The 26,280-nt window shown below is 56.1% G+C and overlaps 1 protein-coding gene across 1 annotated transcript in view; it reads left to right on the top strand.

The window, feature by feature from the left end:
- The first annotated feature begins 220 nt into the window (after positions 1–220).
- Positions 221–26,280, top strand: part of LOC132390123 (stAR-related lipid transfer protein 3-like) — a 105,894-nt gene continuing 79,834 nt past the window's right edge. Inside the window, exons 1-2 of the mRNA XM_059962718.1 lie at positions 221–337; positions 22,043–22,116. Of these exons, the coding sequence (XP_059818701.1) occupies positions 22,091–22,116 (26 nt within the window). The 5' untranslated portion in view covers positions 221–337; positions 22,043–22,090. The remainder of the gene's footprint in view (positions 338–22,042; positions 22,117–26,280) is intronic.

Below are 26,280 nucleotides of genomic sequence, written 5' to 3'. Positions count from 1 at the left end.
ATTTAAGGGAATATGGGCGCTGTGACGATAAAATCGACTTTTGAGTTTGCTGGGAATGGAGCCGAGGGGAGAGATTCTGTCTTTGACGGGGGGGGGGGGGGGTAGAAGCCGCCCGAGGGGCCGAATGGCCGGCGCCGGGTTGTTTGTGTGGGGGGTGGGGAGGGGAGGGGAAGGAAACCGGAAGGCGGGGGAGGGTTTTAACGGCGACACGCGTGGGAAATCGCTCTATCCGGCACAGGGAGCGGTTCGAGTGGATCCACTTCCGGGTGAGCCCGGAGCAGCTGGTTCCGGATCGGCGGCGGCGGCGGCGGCGGAGGAATGGATCGGCGGGGCTGAGGTGACCGGGACCGGGGCCGGTGGGTGGCGGACCGGGGTCGGGGCCGGGGCCGGGGCCGGGGTCGGGGGACCTGACTTCCGTCAGCGAGACTGCCAACCGCCGGCTTCCTCCCTCGGCCAGTGGTCAGTCTTCCCCCTCCTCCCCAGACCAGTGGTCAGTCTTCCTCCTCCTCCCCAGGCCAGTGGTCAGTCTTCCTCCTCCTCCCCAGGCCAGTGGTCAGTCTTCCTCCTCCTCCCCAGGCCAGTGGTCAGTCTTCCTCCTCCTCCCCAGACCGGTGGTCATCCTCCCCTCCAGTCCCTCAGTCCTCCCCACTCTCCTCAGGCCAGTGGTCAGTCTTCCTCCTCCTCCCCAGGCCAGTGGTCAGTCTTCCTCCTCCTCCCCAGACCGGTGGTCATCCTCCCCTCCAGTCCCTCAGTCCTCCCCACTCTCCTCAGGCCAGTGGTCAGTCTTCCTCCTCCTCCCCAGGCCAGTGGTCAGTCTTCCTCCTCCTCCCCAGACCGGTGGTCATCCTCCCCTCCAGTCCCTCAGTCCTCCCCACTCTCCTCAGGCCAGTGGTCAGTCTTCCCCCTCCTCCCCAGACCAGTGGTCACTTCCTCCTCCTCCCCAGGCCAGTGGTCAGTCTTCCTCCTCCTCCCCAGACCGGTGGTCATCCTCCCCTCCAGTCCCTCAGTCCTCCCCACTCTCCTCAGGCCAGTGGTCAGTCTTCCTCCTCCTCCCCAGGCCAGTGGTCAGTCTTCCTCCTCCCCATACCAGTGGTCAGTCTTCCTCCTCCTCCCCAGGTCAGTGGTCAGTCTTCCTCCTCCTCCCCAGACCAGTGGTCAGTCTTCCTCCTCCTCCTCAGACCGGTGGGTCATCCTCCCCTCCAGTCCCTCAGTCCTCCCCACTCTCCTCAGGCCAGTGGTCAGTCTTCCTCCTCCACCTCAGACCGGTGGTCATCCTCCCCTCCAGTCCCTCAGTCCTCCCCACTCTCCCCAGGCCAGTGGTCATCCTCCCCTCCAGTCCCTCAGCCCTCCCCACTCTCCCCAGGCCAGTGGTCATCCTCCCCTCCAGTCCCTCAGCCCTCCCCACTCTCCCCAGGCCAGTGGTCAGTCTTCTTCCTCCTCCCCAGGCCAGTGGTCAGTCTTCCTCCTCCTCCTCAGACCGGTGGTCATCCTCCCCTCCAGTCCCTCAGTCCTCCCCACTCTCCTCAGGCCAGTGGTCAGTCTTCCTCCTCCTCCCCAGGCCAGTGGTCAGTCTTCCTCCTCCTCCCCAGACCAGTGGTCAGTCTTCCTCCTCCTCCCCAGACCAGTGGTCAGTCTTCCTCCACCTCAGACCGGTGGTCATCCTCCCCTCCAGTCCCTCAGTCCTCCCCACTCTCCCCAGGCCAGTGGTCATCCTCCCCTCCAGTCCCTCAGCCCTCCCCACTCTCCCCAGGCCAGTGGTCATCCTCCTCCTCCCCAGACCGGTGGTCATCCTCCCCTCCAGTCCCTCAGCCCTCCCCACTCTCCCCAGGCCGGTGGTCATCCTCCCCTCCAGTCCCTCAGCCCTCCCCACTCTCCCCAGGCCAGTGGTCAGTCTTCCTCCTCCAGTCCCTCAGCCCTCCCCACTCTCCCCAGGCCAGTGGTCATCCTCCCCTCCAGTCCCTCAGCCCTCCCCACTCTCCCCAGGCCAGTGGTCATCCTCCCCTCCAGTCCCTCAGCCCTCCCCACTCTCCCCAGGCCAGTGGTCATCCCCCCTCCAGTCCCTCAGCCCTCCCCACTCTCCCCAGGCCAGTGGTCATCCTCCCCTCCAGTCCCTCAGCCCTCCCCACTCTCCCCAGGCCAGTGGTCATCCTCCCCTCCAGTCCCTCAGCCCTCCCCACTCTCCCCAGGCCAGTGGTCATCCTCCCCTCCAGTCCCTCAGCCCTCCCCACTCTCCCCAGGCCAGTGGTCATCCCCCCTCCAGTCCCTCAGCCCTCCCCACTCTCCCCAGGCCAGTGGTCATCCTCCCCTCCAGTCCCTCAGCCCTCCCCACTCTCCCCAGGCCAGTGGTCATCCTCCCCTCCAGTCCCTCAGCCCTCCCCACTCTCCCCAGGCCAGTGGTCATCCTCCCCTCCAGTCCCTCAGCCCTCCCCACTCTCCCCGGGCCAGCAGCACCCCTCCTCCCCGCACATTGAAGCAGTGCTCACAATCCCCCACTCCCTCACCCTCCAGGCCAATGGACACTTCACCCTTCCACCCCCCCACCCTTTACCCAGGCCATGTTCACTCTCCTCAATCCCTCTCCATTGAACCCGCACCCCTCGTCAGGCCACGAGGCACCTCGTCTCTCTCTTCCTCTCCCCAGGCCCGTGCTCACCCTCCCCTGTCCCTCAACTCTCCCCCTTCCCAGGGCTATTGGTCTTCTCCCTGCCCCCCTCCTTACCCCCGATATTGCTCAGAAGCAGTGGACAGTGCCTTGTCAAACCAGCCATGATGGAATGGTGGAGCAGACTTGATGGGCTGAATGGCCTGATTCTCCTGTGTTTTTATGGTCTGGTAGCAGAGATTGATTGTTGATTAGTCAGGGCGTCAAAGGTGACGGGGAGCTGGCAGGAGAGTGGGGTTGAGAGGGTTAATAAATAAATCAGCTGTGATGGAATGGGGCAGCAGATTCGATGGGCTGAATGGCCTAAATCTGTGTTTTTATGGCCTGTTAACAGAGGTTGGTTGTTGATTAGTCAGGGTGCCAAAGGTGATGGGGAGAATGGGGGGGTTGAGAGGGATAATAAATCAGCCGTGATGGAATAGGGCAGCAGATTCGATGGGCTGAATGGCCTAGTTCTGCTCCTGTGTCTTCTGGCCCACGATCTCATGATCTGTGGTTATAGTTGGCTGTTGACCGAGGGTGGGGTCCTGGATTAAATTCCGAACTCCGACACTTCGGGCAATGCGGCAGCCGGGTGACGGGCTCTAGATGGGGGTTGAGAGGGGGTAATAAATGGGCTGTATGGCCTAATCCTGCTCCTATACCTCATAGTGTTATGTGACTGACGACAGGATGAACTCTGAAACCATTGTTGACAATTAACTTGCTGGTTTAGATATTACCGGGTCACATGAGATCCCTCGAGCAGTGCTTTCTAGTACCGGAACTCTCCTGTTATGAAGCACGACCTTTATTGGCGTTCAGAGTGAAATTGGGCACTGCAACACCCCGGTGGGTGGGGGTGGGGGTGGCTGCGTGTGACCCTTCCCTGGTGCGCCCACGGTCCGCATGTCCCTCGCCCCGTTAAGCCCGCAGCGGGGTCTGTGACAGGCCTACACAGATGAGGCTGAGGTGGACAGTGTGGAGCCGACCCACACCCCCCACCCCTGCAGATGACCCAACGCGAGTCGCAGTTGGTTTCACATCAGGCAAACTTCTTGTTTCGCTTTGACCACTTTGCATTATGACCATTACGATCCATGTAATCATAAGATGCAGTCCCCCTTATGATTGCATCATTGAAATCATAAGATATTGGAGCAGAATTGGGCCATTCAGCCCATCAAGCCCCCACACGTCATTCCATCAAGGCTGAGTTACTATCCTCTCAACCCCAATGTCCTGCTTTCTCCTGTAACCTTTGAGAGCCTGACTAATCAATAACCTATCAACCTCCAATTCAAATATACTCTTCCCAGTTCTGTGGCCTCCACACTGTCTGGGGGAAAGAATTCAATGGATTCAAAACACTCTGCTGGAACAAATTCTTAGTCATTTCAGTTCTAACATCCTCTCCACGTCCGCTCTATCTGTGCCCTCTGGTCCTAGACTCTCCCACTATAGGAAACATCCTCTCCACATCCACTCTATCTGTGTCCTCTGGTCCTAGACTCCCCCACTACAGGAAACATCCTCTCCACATCCACTCTATCTGTGCCCTCTGGTCCTAGATTCCCCACTATAGGAAACATCCTCTCCACATGCACTGTATTTGTGTCCTCTGGTCCTAGACTCACCTATTATAGGAAACTTTTTCTCAACATCCATTCTATCTGCGTCTCCGATCCTAGACTCCCCCACTACAGGAAACATCCTCTCCACATCCACTCTATCTGTGTCCTCTGGTCCTAGACTCTCCACTACAGGAAACATCCTCTCCACATCCACTCTATCTGTGTCCTCTGGTCCTAGACTCTCCCACTACAGGAAACATCCTCTCCACATCCACTCTATCTGTGTCCTCTGGTCCTAGACTCACCCACTATAGGAAACATCCTCTCCACATCCACTCTATCTGTGTCCTCTGTCCTAGACTCACCCACTATAGGAAACATCCTCTCCACATCCACTCTATCTGTGTCCTCTGGTCCTAGATTCCCCCACTATAGGAAACATCCTCTCCACATGCACTGTATTTGTGTAATCTGGTCCTAGACTCACCTATTATAGGAAACTTTTTCTCAACATCCATTCTATCTGCGTCTCCGATCCTAGACTCCCCCACTACAGGAAACATCCTCTCCACATCCACTCTATCTGTGTCCTCTGGTCCTAGACTCTCCCACTACAGGAAACATCCTCTCCACATCCACTCTATCTGTGTCCTCTGGTCCTAGACTCCCCCACTATAGGAAACATCCTCTCCACATCCACTCTATCTGTGTCCTCTGGTCCTAGACTCACCCACTATAGGAAACATCCTCTCCACATCCACTCTATCTGTGTCCTCTGGTCCTAGACTCCCCCACTATAGGAAACATCCTCTCCACATCCACTCTATCTGTGTCCTCTGGTCCTAGACTCCCCCACTATAGGAAACATCCTCTCCACATCCACTCTATCTGTGTCCTCTGGTCCTAGACTCCCCCACTATAGGAAACATCCTCTCCACATCCACTCTATCTGTGTCCTCTGGTCGAGACTCCCCACTATAGGAAACATCCTCTCCACATCCACTCTATCTGTGTCCTCTGGACCTAGACTCCCCACTATAGGAAACATCCTCTCCACATCCACTCTACCTGTGTCCTCTGGTCCTAGACTCCCCCACTACAGGAAACATCCTCTCCACATCCACTCTATCTGTGTTCTCTGGTCCTAGACTCCCCCACTGTAGGAAACATCCTCTCCACATCCACTCTATCTGTGTCCTCTGGTCTAGACTCTCCCACTACAGGAAACATCCTCTCCACATCCACTCTATCTGTGTCCTCTGGTCCTAGACTCTCCCACTACAGGAAACATCCTCTCCACATCCACTCTATCTGTGTCCTCTGGTCCTAGACTCCCCCACTATAGGAAACATCCTCTCCACATCCACTCTATCTGTGTCCTCTGGTCCTAGACTCCCCCACTATAGGAAACATCCTCTCCACATCCACTCTATCTGTGTCCTCTGGTCCTAGACTCCCCCACTATAGGAAACATCCTCTCCACATCCACTCTATCTGTGTCCTCTGGTCCGAGACTCCCCCACTATAGGAAACATCCTCTCCACATCCACTCTATCTGTGTCCTCTGGACCTAGACTCCCCCACTATAGGAAACATCCTCTCCACATCCACTCTACCTGTGTCCTCTGGTCCTAGACTCCCCCACTACAGGAAACATCCTCTCCACATCCACTCTGTCTGTGTTCTCTGGTCCTAGACTCCCCCACTGTAGGAAACATCCTCTCCACATCCACTCTATCTGTGTCCTCCGGTCCTAGACTCCCCCACTACAGGAAACATCCTCTCCACATCCACTCTATCTGTGTCCTCTGGTCCTAGACTCCCCCACTATAGGAAACATCCTCTCCACATCCACTCTATCTGTGTCCTCTGGTCCTAGACTCCCCCACTACAGGAAACATCCTCTCCACATCCACTCTATCTGTGTCCTCTGGTCCCAGACTCCCTCACTATAGGAAACATTCTCTCCACATCCACTCTATCTGTGTCCTCCGGTCCTAGACTCCCTCACTATAGGAAACATTCTCTCCACATCCACTCTATCTGTGTCCTCTGGGTCCTAGACTCCCCCACTGTAGGAAACATCCTCTCCACATCAGGCCAGTGGTCAGTCTTCCTCCTCCACCTCAGACCGGTGGTCATCTCCCCTCCAGTCCCTCAGTCCTCCCCACTCTCCCCAGGCCAGTGGTCATCCTCCCCTCCAGTCCCTCAGCCCTCCCCACTCTCCCCAGGCCAGTGGTCATCCTCCCCTCCAGTCCCTCAGCCCTCCCCACTCTCCCCAGGCCAGTGGTCATCCCCCCTCCAGTCCCTCAGCCCTCCCCACTCTCCCCAGGCCAGTGGTCATCCTCCTCCTCCCCAGACCGGTGGTCATCCTCCCCTCCAGTCCCTCAGCCCTCCCCACTCTCCCCAGGCCAGTGGTCATCCTCCCCTCCAGTCCCTCAGCCCTCCCCACTCTCCCCAGGCCAGTGGTCAGTCTTCCTCCTCCAGTCCCTCAGCCCTCCCCACTCTCCCCAGGCCAGTGGTCATCCTCCCCTCCAGTCCCTCAGCCCTCCCCACTCTCCCCAGGCCAGTGGTCATCCTCCCCTCCAGTCCCTCAGCCCTCCCCACTCTCCCCAGGCCAGTGGTCATCCCCCCTCCAGTCCCTCAGCCCTCCCCACTCTCCCCAGGCCAGTGGTCATCCTCCCCTCCAGTCCCTCAGCCCTCCCCACTCTCCCCAGGCCAGTGGTCATCCTCCCCTCCAGTCCCTCAGCCCTCCCCACTCTCCCCAGGCCAGTGGTCATCCTCCCCTCCAGTCCCTCAGCCCTCCCCACTCTCCCCAGGCCCGTGCTCACTCTTCCTCCTCCAGTCCCTCAGCCCTCCCCACTCTCCCCGGGCCAGTGGTCACCTCTCCCTCTCCCCAGGCCAGTGGTCACCTCTCCCTCTCCCCAGGCCAGTGGTCACTCTTCCTCCTCCAGTCCCTCAGCCCTCCCCACTCTCCCCGGGCCAGTGGTCACCTCTCCCTCTCCCCAGGCCAGTGGTCACCTCTCCCTCTCCCCAGGCCGCAGCTCACCCTCCCCTGTTCCTCTGCCCTCCCCACCCTTTTCCCCAGGCCAGCAGCACCCCCCCACCCCGCACATTGAAGCAGTGCTCACAATCCCCCACTCCCTCACCCTCCAGGCCAATGGACACTTCACCCTTCCACCCCCCCACCCTTTACCCAGGCCATGTTCACTCTCCTCAATCCCTCTCCATTGAACCCGCACCCCTCGTCAGGCCACGAGGCACCTCGTCTCTCTCTTCCTCTCCCCAGGCACGTGCTCACCCTCCCCTGTCCCTCAACTCTCCCCCTTCCCAGGGCTATTGGTCTTCTCCCTGCCCCCCTCCTTACCCCCGATATTGCTCAGAAGCAGTGGACAGTGCCTTGTCAAACCAGCCATGATGGAATGGTGGAGCAGACTTGATGGGCTGAATGGCCTAATTCTCCTGTGTTTTTATGGTCTGGTAGCAGAGATTGATTGTTGATTAGTCAGGGCGTCAAAGGTGACGGGGAGCTGGCAGGAGAGTGGGGTTGAGAGGGTTAATAAATAAATCAGCTGTGATGGAATGGGGCAGCAGATTCGATGGGCTGAATGGCCTAAATCTGTGTTTTTATGGCCTGTTAACAGAGGTTGGTTGTTGATTAGTCAGGGTGCCAAAGGTGATGGGGAGAATGGGGGGTTTGAGAGGGATAATAAATCAGCCGTGATGGAATAGGGCAGCAGATTCGATGGGCTGAATGGCCTAGTTCTGCTCCTGTGTCTTCTGGCCCACGATCTTATGATCTATGGTTATAGTTGGCTGTTGACCGAGGGTGGGGTCCTGGATTAAATTCCGAACTCCGACACTTCGGGCAATGCGGCAGCCGGGTGACGGGCTCTAGATGGGGGTTGAGAGGGGGTAATAAATGGGCTGAATGGCCTAATCCTGCTCCTATACCTCATAGTGTTATGTGACTGACGACAGGATGAACTCTGAAACCATTGTTGACAATTAACTTGCTGGTTTAGATATTACCGGGTCACATGAGATCCCTCGAGCAGTGCTTTCTAGTACCGGAACTCTCCTGTTATGAAGCACGACCTTTATTGGCGTTCAGAGTGAAACTGGGCACTGCAGCACCCCGGTGGGTGGGGGTGGGGGTGGCTGCGTGTGACCCTTCCCTGGTGCGCCCACGGTCCGTGTGTCCCTCGCCCCGTTAAGCCCGCAGCGGGGTCTGTGACAGGCCTACACAGATGAGGCTGAGGTGGACAGTGTGGAGCCGACCCACACCGCCCCACCCCTGCAGATGACCCAACGCGAGTCGCAGTTGGTTTCACATCAGGCAAACTTCTTGTTTCGCTTTGACCACTTTGCATTATGACCATTACGATCCATGTAATCATAAGATGCAGTCCCCCTTATGATTGCATCATTGAAATCATAAGATATTGGAGCAGAATTGGGCCATTCAGCCCATCAAGCCCCCACACGTCATTCCATCAAGGCTGAGTTACTATCCCTCTCAACCCCAATGTCCTGCTTTCTCCCTGTAACCTTTGAGAGCCTGACTAATCAATAACCTATCAACCTCCAATTCAAATATACTCTTCCCAGTTCTGTGGCCTCCACACTGTCTGGGGGAAAGAATTCAATGGATTCAAAACACTCTGCTGGAACAAATTCTTAGTCATTTCAGTTCTAACATCCTCTCCACTTCCGCTCTATCTGTGCCCTCTGGTCCTAGACTCTCCCACTACAGGAAACATCCTCTCCACATCCACTCTATCTGTGCCCTCTGGTCCTAGACTCTCCCACTATAGGAAACATCCTCTCCACATCCACTCTATCTGTGTCCTCTGGTCCTAGACTCCCCCACTGTAGGAAACATCCTCTCCACATCCACTCTATCTGTGTCCTCTGGTCCTAGACTCCCCCACTATAGGAAACATCCTCTCCACATGCACTGTATTTGTGTAATCTGGTCCTAGACTCACCTATTATAGGAAACTTTTTCTCAACATCCATTCTATCTGCGTCTCCGATCCTAGACTCCCCCACTATAGGAAACATCCTCTCCACATCCACTCTATCTGTGTTCTCTGGTCCTAGACTCCCCCACTGTAGGAAACATCCTCTCCACATCCACTCTATCTGTGTCCTCCGGTCCTAGACTCCCCCACTACAGGAAACATCCTCTCCACATCCACTCTATCTGTGTCCTCTGGTCCTAGACTCCCCCACTATAGGAAACATCCTCTCCACATCCACTCTATCTGTGTCCTCTGGTCCTAGACTCCCCCACTACAGGAAACATCCTCTCCACATCCACTCTATCTGTGTCCTCTGGTCCCAGACTCCCTCACTATAGGAAACATTCTCTCCACATCCACTCTATCTGTGTCCTCCGGTCCTAGACTCCCTCACTATAGGAAACATTCTCTCCACATCCACTCTATCTGTGTCCTCTGGGTCCTAGACTCCCCCACTGTAGGAAACATCCTCTCCACATCCACTCTATCTGTGTCCTCCGGTCCTAGACTCCCCCACTATAGGAAACATCCTCTCCACATCCACTCTATCTGTGCCCTCTGGTCCTAGACTCCCCCACTACAGGAAACATCCTCTCCACATCCAGTCTGTCTGTGCCCTCTGGTCCGAGACTCCCCCACTATAGGAAACATCCTCTCCACATCCACACTATCTGTGTCCTCTGGTCCTAGACTCCCCCACTGTAGGAAACATCCTCTCCACATTCACTCTATCTGTGTCCTCTGGTCCTAGACTCACCCACTTTAGGGAACATCCTCTCCACCTTCACTCTATCTGTGTCCTCTGGTCCTAGACTCCCCCACTGTAGGAAACATCCTCTCCACATCCACTCTATCTGTGTCCTCCGGTCCTAGACTCCCCCACTATAGGAAACATCCTCTCCACATCCACTCTATCTGAGTCCTCTGGTCCCAGACTCCCCCAGTATAGGAAACATACTCTCCACATCCACTCTATCTGTGTCCTCTGGTCCTAGACTCCCTCACTACAGGAAACATCCTCTCCACATCCACTCTGTCTGTGTCCTCCGGTCCGAGACTACCCCACTACAGGAAACATCCTCTCCACTTCCACTCTATCTGTGTCCTCTGGTCCTAGACTCCCCCACTGTAGGAAACATCCACTCCACATCCACTCTATCTGTGTCCTCTGATCCTAGACTCCCTCACTACAGGAAACATCCTCTCCACATCCACTCTATCTGTGTCCTCTGGTCCTAGACTCCCCCACTGTAGGAAACATCCTCTCCACATTCACTCTATCTGTGTCCTCTGGTCCTAGACTCACCCACTATAGGGAACATCCTCTCCACATCCACTCTATCTGAGTCCTCTGGTCCCAGACTCCCCCAGTATAGGAAACATACTCTCCACATCCACTCTATCTGTGTCCTCTGGTCCGAGACTCTCCCACTACAGGAAACATCCTCTCCACATCCACTCTATCTGTGTTCTCTGGTCCTAGACTCCCCCACTATAGGAAACATCCTCTCCACATCCACTCTATCTGTGTCCTCTGGTCCTAGTCTCCCCCACTACAGGAAACATCCTCTCCACATCCACTCTATCTGTGTCCTCTGGTCCTAGACTCCCCCACTATAGGAAACATCCTCTCCACATCCACTCTATCTGTGTCCTCTGGTCCTAGACTCCCCCACTACAGGAAACATCCTCTCCACATCCACTCTATCTGTGTCCTCTGGTCCCAGACTCCCTCACTATAGGAAACATTCTCTCCACATCCACTCTATTTGTGTCCTCCGGTCCTAGACTCCCTCACTATAGGAAACATTCTCTCCACATCCACTCTATCTGTGTCCTCTGGGTCCTAGACTCTCCCACTGTAGGAAACATCCTCTCCACATCCACTCTATCTGTGTCCTCCGGTCCTAGACTCCCCCACTATAGGAAACATCCTCTCCACATCCACTCTATCTGTGCCCTCTGGTCCTAGACTCCCTCACTACAGGAAACATCCTCTCCACATCCAGTCTGTCTGTGCCCTCTGGTCCGAGACTCCCCCACTATAGGAAACATCCTCTCCACATCCACTCTATCTGTGTCCTCTGGTCCTAGACTCCCCCACTGTAGGAAACATCCTCTCCACATTCACTCTATCTGTGTCCTCTGGTCCTAGACTCACCCACTTTAGGGAACATCCTCTCCTCCTTCACTCTATCTGTGTCCTCTGGTCCTAGACTCCCCCACTATAGGAAACATCCTCTCCACATGCACTGTATTTGTGTAATCTGGTCCTAGACTCACCTATTATAGGAAACTTTTTCTCAACATCCATTCTATCTGCGTCTCCGATCCTAGACTCCCCCACTATAGGAAACATCCTCTCCACATCCACTCTATCTGTGTTCTCTGGTCCTAGACTCCCCCACTGTAGGAAACATCCTCTCCACATCCACTCTATCTGTGTCCTCCGGTCCTAGACTCCCCCACTACAGGAAACATCCTCTCCACATCCACTCTATCTGTGTCCTCTGGTCCTAGACTCCCCCACTATAGGAAACATCCTCTCCACATCCACTCTATCTGTGTCCTCTGGTCCTAGACTCCCCCACTACAGGAAACATCCTCTCCACATCCACTCTATCTGTGTCCTCTGGTCCCAGACTCCCTCACTATAGGAAACATTCTCTCCACATCCACTCTATCTGTGTCCTCCGGTCCTAGACTCCCTCACTATAGGAAACATTCTCTCCACATCCACTCTATCTGTGTCCTCTGGGTCCTAGACTCCCCCACTGTAGGAAACATCCTCTCCACATCCACTCTATCTGTGTCCTCCGGTCCTAGACTCCCCCACTATAGGAAACATCCTCTCCACATCCACTCTATCTGTGCCCTCTGGTCCTAGACTCCCCCACTACAGGAAACATCCTCTCCACATCCAGTCTGTCTGTGCCCTCTGGTCCGAGACTCCCCCACTATAGGAAACATCCTCTCCACATCCACACTATCTGTGTCCTCTGGTCCTAGACTCCCCCACTGTAGGAAACATCCTCTCCACATTCACTCTATCTGTGTCCTCTGGTCCTAGACTCACCCACTTTAGGGAACATCCTCTCCACCTTCACTCTATCTGTGTCCTCTGGTCCTAGACTCCCCCACTGTAGGAAACATCCTCTCCACATCCACTCTATCTGTGTCCTCCGGTCCTAGACTCCCCCACTATAGGAAACATCCTCTCCACATCCACTCTATCTGAGTCCTCTGGTCCCAGACTCCCCCAGTATAGGAAACATACTCTCCACATCCACTCTATCTGTGTCCTCTGGTCCTAGACTCCCTCACTACAGGAAACATCCTCTCCACATCCACTCTGTCTGTGTCCTCCGGTCCGAGACTACCCCACTACAGGAAACATCCTCTCCACTTCCACTCTATCTGTGTCCTCTGGTCCTAGACTCCCCCACTGTAGGAAACATCCACTCCACATCCACTCTATCTGTGTCCTCTGATCCTAGACTCCCTCACTACAGGAAACATCCTCTCCACATCCACTCTATCTGTGTCCTCTGGTCCTAGACTCCCCCACTGTAGGAAACATCCTCTCCACATTCACTCTATCTGTGTCCTCTGGTCCTAGACTCACCCACTATAGGGAACATCCTCTCCACCTTCACTCTATCTGTGTCCTCTGGTCCTAGACTCCCCCACTGTAGGAAACATCCTCTCCACATCCACTCTATCTGTGTCCTCCGGTCCTAGACTCCCCCACTATAGGAAACATCCTCTCCACATCCACTCTATCTGAGTCCTCTGGTCCCAGACTCCCCCAGTATAGGAAACATACTCTCCACATCCACTCTATCTGTGTCCTCTGGTCCGAGACTCTCCCACTACAGGAAACATCCTCTCCACATCCACTCTATCTGTGTTCTCTGGTCCTAGACTCCCCCACTATAGGAAACATCCTCTCCACATCCACTCTATCTGTGTCCTCTGGTCCTAGTCTCCCCCACTACAGGAAACATCCTCTCCACATCCACTCTATCTGTGTCCTCTGGTCCTAGACTCCCCCACTATAGGAAACATCCTCTCCACATCCACTCTATCTGTGTCCTCTGGTCCTAGACTCCCCCACTACAGGAAACATCCTCTCCACATCCACTCTATCTGTGTCCTCTGGTCCCAGACTCCCTCACTATAGGAAACATTCTCTCCACATCCACTCTATTTGTGTCCTCCGGTCCTAGACTCCCTCACTATAGGAAACATTCTCTCCACATCCACTCTATCTGTGTCCTCTGGGTCCTAGACTCTCCCACTGTAGGAAACATCCTCTCCACATCCACTCTATCTGTGTCCTCCGGTCCTAGACTCCCCCACTATAGGAAACATCCTCTCCACATCCACTCTATCTGTGCCCTCTGGTCCTAGACTCCCTCACTACAGGAAACATCCTCTCCACATCCAGTCTGTCTGTGCCCTCTGGTCCGAGACTCCCCCACTATAGGAAACATCCTCTCCCCATCCACTCTATCTGTGTCCTCTGGTCCTAGACTCCCCCACTGTAGGAAACATCCTCTCCACATTCACTCTATCTGTGTCCTCTGGTCCTAGACTCACCCACTTTAGGGAACATCCTCTCCACCTTCACTCTATCTGTGTCCTCTGGTCCTAGACTCCCCCACTGTAGGAAACATCCTCTCCACATCCACTCTATCTGTGTCCTCCGGTCCTAGACACCCCCACTATAGGAAACATCCTCTCCACATCCACTCTATCTGAGTCCTCTGGTCCCAGACTCCCCCAGTATAGGAAACATCCTCTCCACATTCACTCTATCTGTGTCCTTTGGTCCTGGACTCCCCCACTGTAGGAAACATCCTCTCCACATCCACTCTATCTGTGTCCTCCGGTCCTAGACTCCCCCACTATAGGAAACATCCTCTCCACATCCACTCTATCTGTGCCCTCTGGTCCTAGACTCCCTCACTACAGGAAACATCCTCTCCACATCCACTCTATCTGTGTCCTCTGGTCCTAGACTCCCCCACTGTAGGAAACATCCTCTCCACATTCACTCTATCTGTGTCCTCTGGTCCTAGACTCACCCACTATAGGGAACATCCTCTCCACCTTCACTCTATCTGTGTCCTCTGGTCCTAGACTCCCTCACTGTAGGAAACATCCTCTCCACATCCACTCTGTCTGTGTCCTCCGGTCCTAGACTCCCCCACGACAGGAAACATCCTCTCCACATCCAGTCTGTCTGTGCCCTCTGGTCCGAGACTCCCCCACTATAGGAAACATCCTCTCCACATCCACTCTATCTGTGTCCTCTGGTCCAAGACTCACCCACTATAGGGAACATCCTCTCCACCTTCACTCTATCTGTGTCCTCTGGTCCTAGACTCTCCCACTACAGGAAACATCCTCTCCATATCCACTCTATCTGTGTCCTCTGGTCCTAGACTCCCCCACTATAGGAAACATCCTCTCCACATCCACTCTATCTGAATCCTCTGGTCCCAGACTCCCCCAGTATAGCAAACATTCTCTCCACATCCACTCTATCTGTGTCCTCTGGTCCGAGACTCCCTCACTACAGGAAACATCCTCTCCACATCCAGTCTGTCTGTGCCCTCTGGTCCAAGACTCCCCCACTATAGGAAACATCCTCTCCACATCCACTCTATCTGTGTCCTCTGGTCCTAGACTCCCCCACTGTAGGAAACATCCTCTCCACATTCACTGTATCTGTGGTCCTAGACTCACCCACTATAGGGAACATCCTCTCCACCTTCACTCTATCTGTGTCCTCTGGTCCTAGACTCCCCCACTGTAGGAAACATCCTCTCCACATCCACTCTATCTGTGTCCTCCGGTGCTAGACTCCCCCACTATAGGAAACATCCTCTCCACATCCACTCTATCTGTGCCCTCTGGTCCTAGACTCCCTCACTACAGGAAACATCCTCTCCACATCCAGTCTGTGTGTGCCCTCTGGTCCGAGACTCCCCCACTATAGGAAACATCCTCTCCACATCCACACTATCTGTGTCCTCTGGTCCGAGACTCTCCCACTATAGGAAACATCCTCTCCACATCCACTCTATCTGTGTCCTCTGGTCCTAGACTCCCCCACTACAGGAAACATCCTCTCCACATCCACTCTATCTGTGTCCTCTGGTCCTAGACTCCCCCACTACAGGAAACATCCTCTCCACATCCACTCTATCTGTGTTCTCTGGTCCTAGACTCCCCCACTGTAGGAAACATCCTCTCCACATCCACTCTACCTGTGTCCTCTGGTCCTAGACTCCCCCACTATAGGGAACATCCTCTCCACCTTCACTCTATCTGTGTCCTCTGGTCCTAAACTCCCCCACTGTGGGAAACATCCTCTCCACATCCACTCTATGTGTGTCCTCCGGTCCTAGACTCCCCCACTATAGGAAACATCCTCTCCACATCCACTCTATCTGTGTCCTCTGGTCCTAGACTCCCCCACTACAGGAAACATCCTCTCCACATCCACTCTCAAACTGAACGCCAACACTGTTTGTCTTCCTCATCGCCGACTGCTGAACGTTACCCTGAGTCCTGTCACCGCTCTGAAGCAGGGAGTCAGAGAGCACCTCCGTGCAGGGCGGGAGTGAGTTTGGCTTCAGGCAGTACGGTGAAGGGAAGGGTGAGTGAGTGGCTGGTCGGTGTGTGAGTGGGGCAGTGCTGGAACGGTCCGGTTTTGATGCAGTAAGGTGAACGGAAGGGTGAGCGAGCGGCCGGTGGGTGTATGAGTGGGGCAGTGCTGGAGCGGTCCTGTTTTGAGGCAGTAAGGTGAAGGGTGAGCGAGCGGCCAGTGAGTGTGTGAGTGGGGCAGTGCTGGAGCGGTCCGGTTTTGAGGCAGTAAGGTGAACGGAAGGGTGAGCGAGCGGCCAGTGGGTGTGTGAGTGGGGCTGTGCTGGTGCGGTCTGGTTTTGAGGCAGGAAGGTGAAGGGTGAGCGAGTGGCCAGTGGGTGTGTGAGTGGGGCAGTGCTGGTGCGGTCTGGTTTTGAGGCAGGAAGGTGAAGGGTGAGCGAGCGGCCGGTTTGTGTGTGAGTGGGGCAGTGCTGGAGCGGTCCGGTTTTGAGGCAGTAAGGTGAAGGGAAGGGTGAGTGAGTGGCCGGTGGGTGTGTGAGTGGGGCAGTGCTGGAGCAGTCCGGTTTTGAGGCAGTAAGGTGAAGGGTGAGCGATCGGCCAGTGGGTGTGTGAGTGGGGCAGTGCTGGAACGGTCCGGTTTTGAGGCAGTAAGGTGAAGGGTGAGCGAGTGGCCAGTGGGTGTGTGAGTGGGGCAGTGCTGGAACGGTCCGGTTTTGAGGCAGTAAGGTGAAGGGAAGAGTGAGCGATCGGCCAGTGGGTGTGTGAGTGGGGCAGTGCTGGGGCGGTCCGGTTTTGAGGCAGTAAGGTGAAGGGTGAGCGAGTGGCCAGTGGGTGGGTGAGTGGGGCAGTGCTGGAGCGGTCCGGTTTTGAGGCAGTAAGGTGAAGGGAAGGGTGAGCGAGCGGCCGGTGGGTGTGTGAGTGGGGCAGTGCTGGAACGGTCCGGTTTTGAGGCAGTAAGGTGAACGGAAGGGTGAGCGAGCGGCCGGTGGGTGTGTGAGTGGGGCAGTGCTGGAACGGTCCGGTTTTGAGGCAGTAAGGTGAAGGGAAGGGTGAGCGAGCGGCCGGTGGGTGTGTGAGTGGGGCAGTGCTGGAATGGTCCGGTTTTGAGGCAGTAAGGTGAAGGGTCAGCGATCGGCCAGTGGGTGTGTGAGTGGGGCAGTGCTGGAACGGTCCGGTTTTGAGGCAGTAAGGTGAACGGAAGGGTGAGCGATCGGCCAGTGGGTTTGTGAGAGGGGCAGTGCTGGAACGGTCTGGTTTTGAGGCAGTAAGGTGAAGGGTGAGTGAGTGGCCGGTGGGTGTGTGAGTGGGGCAGTGCTGGAGCGGTCCGGTTTTGAGGCAGTAAGGTGAAGGGAAGAGTGAGCGATCGGCCGGTGGGTGTGTGAGTGGGGCAGTGCTGGAGCGGTCCGGTTTTGAGGCAGTAAGGTGAACGGAAGGGTGAGCGAGCGGCCAGTGGGTGTGTGAGGGGGGCAGTGCTGGAACGGTCCGGTTTTGAGGCAGTAAGGTGAAGGGAAGGGTGAGCGATCGGCCGGTGGGTGGGTGAGTGGGGCAGTGCTGGAACGGTCCGGTTTTGAGGCAGTAAGGTGAACGGAAGGGTGAGCGAGCGGCCGGTGGGTGTGTGAGTGGGGCAGTGCTGGAACGGTCTGGTTTTGAGGCAGTAAGGTGAAGGGTGAGCGAGCGGCCAGTGGGTGTGTGAGGGGGGCAGTGCTGGAGCGGTCCGGTTTTGAGGCAGTAAGGTGAAGGGAAGAGTGAGCGATCGGCCGGTGGGTGTGTGAGGGGGGCAGTGCTGGAGCGGTCCGGTTTTGAGGCAGTAAGGTGAAGGGAAGAGTGAGCGATCGGCCGGTGGGTGTGTGAGAGGGGCAGTGCTGGAGCGGTCCGGTTTTGAGGCAGTAAGGTGAACGGAAGGGTGAGCGATCGGCCGGTGGGTGTGTGAGTGGGGCAGTGCTGGAACGGTCTGGTTTTGAGGCAGTAAGGTGAAGGGTGAGCGAGCGGCCGGTGGGTGTGTGAGTGGGGCAGTGCTGGAGCGGTCCGGTTTTGAGGCAGTAAGGTGAAGGGAAGGGTGAGTGAGTGGCCGGTGGGTGTGTGAGTGGGGCAGTGCTGGAACGGTCCGGTTTTGAGGCAGTAAGGTGAAGGGAAGAGTGATCGATCGGCCGGTGGGTGTGTGAGTGGGGCAGTGCTGGAGCGGTCCGGTTTTGAGGCAGTAAGGTGAAGGGAAGGGTGAGCGATCGGCCGGTGGGTGTGTGAGTGGGGCAGTGCTGGAGCGGTCCGGTTTTGAGGCAGTAAGGTGAAGGGAAGGGTGAGCGATCGGCCGGTGGGTGTGTGAGGGGGGCAGTGCTGGAGCGGTCCGGTTTTGAGGCAGTAAGGTGAAGGGAAGGGTGAGCGATCGGCCGGTGGGTGTGTGAGTGGGGCAGTGCTGGAGCGGTCCGGTTTTGAGGCAGTAAGGTGAAGGGAAGAGTGAGCGATCGGCCGGTGGGTGTGTGAGTGGGGCAGTGCTGGGGCGGTCCGGTTTTGAGGCAGTAAGGTGAAGGGAAGGGTGAGCGAGCGGCCGGTGGGTGTGTGAGTGGGGCAGTGCTGGGGCGGTCCGGTTTTGAGGCAGTAAGGTGAAGGGAAGAGTGAGCGATCGGCCGGTGGGTGTGTGAGGAGGGCAGTGCTGGAACGGTCCGGTTTTGAGGCAGTAAGGTGAAGGGTGAGCGAGTGGCCAGTGGGTGTGTGAGTGGGGCAGTGCTGGAACGGTCCGGTTTTGAGGCAGTAAGGTGAAGGGTGAGCGAGTGGCCAGTGGGTGGGTGAGTGGGGCAGTGCTGGAGCGGTCCGGTTTTGAGGCAGTAAGGTGAAGGGAAGGGTGAGCGATCGGCCGGTGGGTGTGTGAGTGGGGCAGTGCTGGAACGGTCCGGTTTTGAGGCAGTAAGGTGAAGGGAAGGGTGAGCGATCGGCCGGTGGGTGTGTGAGTGGGGCAGTGCTGGAACGGTCCGGTTTTGAGGCAGTAAGGTGAAGGGAAGGGTGAGCGATCGGCCGGTGGGTGTGTGAGTGGGGCAGTGCTGGAACGGTCCGGTTTTGAGGCAGTAAGGTGAAGGGTGAGCGATCGGCCGGTGTGTGTGTGAGTGGGGCTGTGCTGGAACGGTCCGGTTTTGAGGCAGTAAGGTGAAGGGAAGGGTGAGCGATCGGCCGGTGGGTGTGTGAGTGGGGCAGTGCTGGAACGGTCCGGTTTTGAGGCAGTAAGGTGAACGGAAGGGTGAGCGATCGGCCGGTGGGTGTGTGAGTGGGGCAGTGCTGGAGCGGTCCGGTTTTGAGGCAGTAAGGTGAACGGAAGGGTGAGCGATCGGCCGGTTTGTGTGTGAGTGGGGCAGTGCTGGAGCGGTCCGGTTTTGAGGCAGTAAGGTGAAGGGAAGGGTGAGCGATCGGCCGGTGGGTGTGTGAGTGGGGCAGTGCTGGAACGGTCCGGTTTTGAGGCAGTAAGGTGAAGGGAAGGGTGAGCGATCGGCCGGTGGGTGTGTGAGTGGGGCAGTGCTGGAACGGTCCGGTTTTGAGGCAGTAAGGTGAAGGGTGAGCGATCGGCCGGTGGGTGTGTGAGTGGGGCAGTGCTGGAGCGGTCCGGTTTTGAGGCAGTAAGGTGAACGGAAGGGTGAGCGATCGGCCGGTGGGTGTGTGAGTGGGGCAGTGCTGGGGCGGTCCGGTTTTGAGGCAGTAAGGTGAACGGAAGGGTGAGCGATCGGCCGGTGGGTGTGTGAGTGGGGCAGTGCTGGGGCGGTCCGGTTTTGAGGCAGTAAGGTGAAGGGAAGGGTGAGCGAGCGGCCAGTGGGTGGGTGAGTGGGGCAGTGCTGGAACGGTCCGGTTTTGAGGCAGTAAGGTGAACGGAAGGGTGAGCGATCGGCCGGTGGGTGTGTGAGTGGGGCAGTGCTGGAACGGTCCGGTTTTGGCCCGACGGCACTGATGCAGGCTCGAAGACAGTCCGGCAAGCTTTTCTTCTTGCTCTGTCAGAAACACTCACTGGGGCTAGTGGTTGGTGCCCTGCGTGAGATGTGGGAACTTTGGGAGACCTGCAGGCTCCCTGATCACCGAGTGCAGCGGGTTGAGGCTCCCGGGAGACCGTGGCGGGAATCTGGAGCTGTAGCCCGACCACTTTCGGCTGGGAGGATGGGCAGCTGAGGAGGCGAGTCTGGGTAACTGTCAGGAGAGGGTAGGGAGGTGGACAGCCAGTGCAGAGTTGTACAATGCATGCCACTTCGGATACTGTTGGGCATGTGGGGGCGGGGAGAAGCCACACTGAGCCAGTCTCTGAGACTTTGAGTCTGGCTCTGAGCGTCAGGGGGGACGAGGGACGGGGTGGTCTCGGTACCGAGGGGACCAGAAAGGAGGTTCTGTGGAAGAGAATGAGGTTCCCAGACGGCAGGTCGCCTCCCGGGCGCCGGGGGTCCGAGACATCTCTGTGTGGGAGGGTGAGCAGCCGGAGGCCGTGGTCCACGTCGGTCCCAGTGACGTGGGTGATGAGGTCCTGCAAGTTAAAGGTCATGACCTCCAGGGTTGTGACCGCCGGGTTGCTACCTGCGGCACGTGCCAGTGTGACCAGAACTAGGAAGATGGTGCTGTTTAACACGCGGCGAAGGAGTCGGTGCTGGAGGGGAGGCGAGGGGAGGGGGCGTCAGATTTTTGGGTCACTGGGCTCTCTTCCGGGGAAGGTGGGACCTGTACAGAAGGGACGGTTTGCACCCGAACTGGAGCGGGAGGGCGGGGGGGTGGCTGATATCCCAGTGAGAAGGTTTGATGGTGCTGCAATGGGGAGTGAAACAGAGTGTCAGAACAGGAAAGTGTGGCGGTTGTGGAGACAGGCGTTGGGAAGCTGACTAGGTCAGGAATCGAGGTTGAAGCGTGGTGGGAGCAGTGCCCCGAGCTGCTTGTATTTCCATGCAAGGAGTATCGTGGGAAAGGTGGACGAGCGCAGGGCCTGGATCAACGCCTGGAGTTACGACGTTGTCGTGAGACTTGGTTGCGGGGGGGGGGCAGAGGGCCGGCAGCTCAATGCTCCGGGGTTCCGTTTTGACAGAGCGTGAGGGATTAACGGGGCAGTAACGGCTGCCGTTACTAGTCAGGGAAAATGTCACGGTCAGTACAGACTGCAGAGCTCGTCTGGCGAGGCTTTATGGGTGGATCTGAGGAATAAGGAACGTAATGACCAGGTTAATGGCGTTATACGACAGATCACCCAACGGGCCAGGGATAGCCAGTGTTGTTCTGCAGTGTGAAAATAAACCAGGAAATTATAAGCCGGTGCGCCTGACGTCAGTAGTGGGAACGTTATTGGAAGGAGACTGGATGGATGAATATTTGGATAGACCGGGACTGATTAGGGATGGCTTCGTGCGTGGTGGGTCATGTCTAACCCCGGCTTCTGGAGGTTTTTCTAGAGATTTGTAGAGGGGTGGCAGACTGCCGCAGGAAATGCAAGGTTCTGCTAGCAGGTGATTTTAACTTCCCACGCATTGACTGGGACTCCCAGACTGTGTAAAAGGGCTGGATGGGAAAGAGTCTGTCAGACGTGTTTGGGAAAGTTTCCTGACTCCGTGAAACAGAAGTCCGAACGAGAGAGGGTGTGGTGCTGGATCTGCTGTTAGGGAACGAGAGCGGGCAGCTGGCAGAAGTTTGCGCAGGGGAGCAGTTTGATCACGGTGCCATCGGTTCCAAGGTCGTCATGGAAATGATTCTAAATGACAGGGAAGCCGATTTTTGACGGTACCGGAAAGGATCTGGGACCGTGTGGATTGGGGCTAGTTGTTCCCTGGCGAAGATGTAAGTGGGAGGCCTTGAAAAGTGAAATTTTGAGAGTAGAGTTTGGACGTGCCCGTCAGAATAAGAGGCAAGGATCCTTGGTTTTCGGGAGAAATTGAGCCCCTGGTTAAGAACCAGAAGGCGGTGCAGAGCGGGTGTAGGCAGGCAGCCGCAAACGAAGTGCTGGTGGAGTCGAGGGAACGCTGAGGAAGGAAACGACGAGGGCTGGAGGAAAGCACGAGGTTGCCCGAGCAGGCGAGGTGGAGGAGAATCCTGAGGGATTCTGCAGATGTGTGAAGAGCAAAAGGGTTGCAAGGGACAAAACTGGTCCTCTGGAAGACCAGAATGGTAATCCATGTGCGGGGGCCAGAAGAAATGAGGGGGTTAGATCTTAAATGGCTGTTTCTGCATCTGTATTTCCGCAGGAGACGGACACAGAGCCGACAGAAGTGAAGCAAAGCAGCAGGGAGCTCATGGACCCGGTACAGATTACAAAAGAGTAAGTGTTTGCTGTCTTGAGGCAGATCAGGCCCTGACATGGAGACCTTGCGGCGACCCCAGCGGAGATACTTAAACCACACCACAGCCGCCCCCTCCCGGAGGTGCTGGAGGACAGCCAGTGTTGTTCTGTAGTGTGAAAATAAACCAGGAATTTATAAGCCGGTGCGGCTGACGTCAGTAGTGGGAACGTTATTGGAAGGAGACTGGATGGATGAATGTTTGGATAGACCGGGACTGATTAGGGATGGCTTCGTGCGTGGTGGGTCATGTCTAACCCCGGCTTCTGGAAAGCTGATGGAGGCGAGGAGGTGGATGTTGTCTGCATGGCCTCTGATGAGGTCCTGCGTGGGAGGTTGGCCGGGAAGATCCAGTCGCCTGGCGTTCGGGATGAGGCTGTTGGCTCTGCGGGAGAAACCACAGAGTGGGGCAGATGGTTGCCTCTCTGACTGGAGGCCTGTGACCGGTGGTGTGCCGCAGGAATCTGGGTGATAGTGTGGCAAACTGGATCAGCAGATTTGACAATGGACAACAGGTGCAGAAGTAGACCATTCGGCCCTTCGAGCCTGCTCCGCCATTCTGAGATCATGGCTGATCATCTGCTATCAATACCCGGTCCCTGCCTTGTCCCCCTATCCCCTGACTCCCCGATGCGTAAGGAACCTATCCAGCTCCTTTGCAGACGACACCGAGCCTGGAGGTGTGGTGGACGGACAGGAAGCTTGCGGCAGGATCTGGACCAGCTGGAAAAATGGGCCGAAAAGTGGCGGGTGGAATTTAACATAGGCAAGTGTGAGGTTTTGTGCTTTGGGAGGACCAATGGGGGTAGGACTTACACAGTGAACGTAGGTAGGGCACTGAGGAGTGTGGACCAATTGGGGTAGGTCTTGGACAGTGAACGTAGGTAGGGCACTGAGGAGTGTGGACCAATCGGGGTAGGTCTTACACAGTGAACGTAGGTAGGGCACTGAGGAGTGTGGACCAATCGGGGTAGGTCTTACACAGTGAACGTAGGTAGGGCACTGAGGAGTGTGGACCAATCGGGGTAGGTCTTACACAGTGAACGTAGGTAGGGCACTGAGGAGTGTGGACCAATCGGGGTAGGTCTTACACAGTGAACGTAGGTAGGGCACTGAGGAGTGTGGACCAATCGGGGTAGGTCTTACACAGTGAACGTAGGTAGGGCACTGAGGAGTGTGGACCAATCGGGGTAGGTCTTACACAATGAACGTAGGTAGGGCACTGAGGAGTGTGGACCAATCGGGCAGGTCTTACACAGTGAACGTAGGTAGGGCACTGAGGAGTGTGGACCAATCAGGGTAGGTCTTACACAGTGAACGTAGGTAGGGCACTGAGGAGTGTGGACCAATCGGGGTAGGTCTTACACAGTGAACGTAGGTAGGGCACTGAGGAGTGTGGACCAATCGGGGTAGGTCTTACACAGTGAACGTAGGTAGGGCACTGAGGAGTGTGGACCAATCGGGCAGGTCTTACACAGTGAACGTAGGTAGGGCACTGAGGAGTGTGGACCAATCGGGGTAGGTCTTACACAGTGAACGTAGGTAGGGCACTGAGGAGTGTGGACCAATCGGGCAGGTCTTACACAGTGAACGTAGGTAGGGCACTGAGGAGTGTGGACCAATCGGGGTAGGTCTTACACAGTGAGCGTAGGTAGGGCACTGAGGAGTGTGGACCAATCGGGGTAGGTCTTACACAGTGAACGTAGGTAGGGCACTGAGGAGTGTGGACCAATTGGGGTAAGTCTTACACAGTGAACGTAGGTAGGGCACTGAGGAGTGTGGACCAATCGGGGTAGGTCTTACACAGTGAACGTAGGTAGGGCACTGAGGAGTGTGGACCAATCGGGGTAGGTCTTACACAGTGAATGTAGGTAGGGCACTGAGGAGTGTGGACCAATCGGGGTAGGTCTTACACAGTGAACGTAGGTAGGGCACTGAGGAGTGTGGACCAATCGGGGTAGGTCTTACACAGTGAACGTAGGTAGGGCACTGAGGAGTGTGGACCAATCGGGGTAGGTCTTACACAGTGAACGTAGGTAGGGCACTGAGGAGTGTGGACCAATCGGGGTAGGTCTTACACAGTGAACGTAGGTAGGGCACTGAGGAGTGTGGACCAATCGGGGTAGGTCTTACACAGTGAACGTAGGTAGGGCACTGAGGAGTGTGGACCAATCGGGGTAGGTCTTACACAGTGAACGTAGGTAGGGCACTGAGGAGTGTGGACCAATCGGGGTAGGTCTTACACAGTGAACGTAGGTAGGGCACTGAGGAAAGTGGACCAATTGGGGTAAGTCTTACACAGTGAACGTAGGTAGGGCACTGAGGAGTGTGGACCAATTGGGGTAAGTCTTACACAGTGAACGTAGGTAGGGCACTGAGGAGTGTGGACCAATCGGGGTAGGTCTTACACAGTGAACGTAGGTAGGGCACTGAGGAGTGTGGACCAATCGGGGTAGGTCTTACACAGTGAACGTAGGTAGGGCACTGAGGAGTGTGGACCAATTGGGGTAAGTCTTACACAGTGAACGTAGGTAGGGCACTGAGGAGTGTGGACCAATTGGGGTAAGTCTTACACAGTGAACGTAGGTAGGGCACTGAGGAGTGTGGGAAAGCAAATGGACCTGGGAATTTAGGTCCATAATTCATCGAAAGTGGCGTCACAGGTAGACAGGGTTGTAAAGAAAGCTTTTTGCGCGTTGGCCTTCGTACATCAAAGTATTGAGTACAGGAGTTGGGTTGTACAAGACGTCGGTGAGGCCTAATTTGGCGTATTGCGTGCAGTTTTGGTCACCTACCCTACAGGAAAGATGGAAATAAGATTGAAAGGGTGCAGAGAAAATTTACAAGGATGTCACTGGGACTCGAGGACCTGAGTTGTAGGGAAAGGTTTCCGAGTGAAGAAGTTTCCCCTCATGTTCCCCTTAAACTTTTCGCCTTTCCCTCTTAACCCACAACGTCTGGTTGTAGTCCCACCCAACCTCAGTGCTTGCATTTACCCTGTCTATACCCCTCTTAACTTTGTATACCTCTGTCAAACCTCCCCTCAGTCTTCTACGTTCCAAGAGTTGGCCTCCAGTGCGGTGAGGGGAAGGGAGGTGGGCTTGCCATGCTTGTGAATAACAGATGGTGTAATTTCTGTAAAAGAACAAATTGGCAGTCCGGATATCGAACGACCCCAGCACCTGCAGAGTATTTTGTGTTTACGGACATCGGACTGTTCGCTGCGAGTCTGCGTCCGTTTGATCTACAGCGAGAGTTCAGCCGTGGCCGTATTGCCTGTTGCCTGCGTTCCGCCTTCCCGATGCTGCGTGCGACGTCATGCCATCGCGAGACTCCAGACCCCCCCCCCACCCCAATGCGTTCATTCCAGCACCGGGAAACTTCAAGCACGTCACACTCTCTCTCTCTCGTCAACCCCACCCCACCTTTGATCAGTTTGTCGTAGAAGGGAACGTAAAACACTGGACCTCTTGTGTGCAAATGATAAAGATGTACGCAGCTCTCCCCACCCCACGCGGAAGACCAGATCACAGCAACCGCCAGATATCGCCAAGGCAGTAAAGAAATGGTCCACAGAGGGCATCGAGGCCTTAAAGGCGGCTTTGAGGTCACTGACCGGAAAGTACGGGGAGGACGTTAACGCTGGCTTCTGTGTGGACACTGCGATACCATTGAGGACTGTTCACCACTTTCCGAGCGACGAGCCTTGGGGTCGAAAGGCTCTTCTCAACCACGGAAAGGGAGATCGGGAGACGGGGAGGAATTGAGACGCGTGCAGAGGGAGCTAAAGGAGAAGGTCGAGGTGACCCAAGAGGAACACGGGAGGGAGCTGGAGAACAAGCTCGGGGCAGAGTATCACATGGGAGGTGTGGAGAGGCACGAAGAACATCACGGCTGTAGAGCCTCGGAAGGCAGCCATGAATGGGTTAATGAGTTAAACAATTACCCTCCTGTTCATACCTCCCTCAGATCGCCAGCCCCAGGTGCCGAGACACCAATGCCTCCCCCCTCCCTCTCTCAGCACCAGTGCCTCCCCTCCTCCCCTCCTCCACAGGCTACATCCCCTCCTTGCCCTGCGGCTACCATCCACGCACCAGCTGCCATCGTCCCGGTCGTCACCTCCCCCAGCCCCCACCTTCCACCAA

The sequence above is a fragment of the Hypanus sabinus genome, unplaced genomic scaffold (genome assembly GCF_030144855.1).
Source record: "Hypanus sabinus isolate sHypSab1 unplaced genomic scaffold, sHypSab1.hap1 scaffold_778, whole genome shotgun sequence".
Lineage (NCBI taxonomy): Eukaryota > Metazoa > Chordata > Chondrichthyes > Myliobatiformes > Dasyatidae > Hypanus > Hypanus sabinus.
This window is presented reverse-complemented; position numbering and strand designations above follow the sequence as displayed.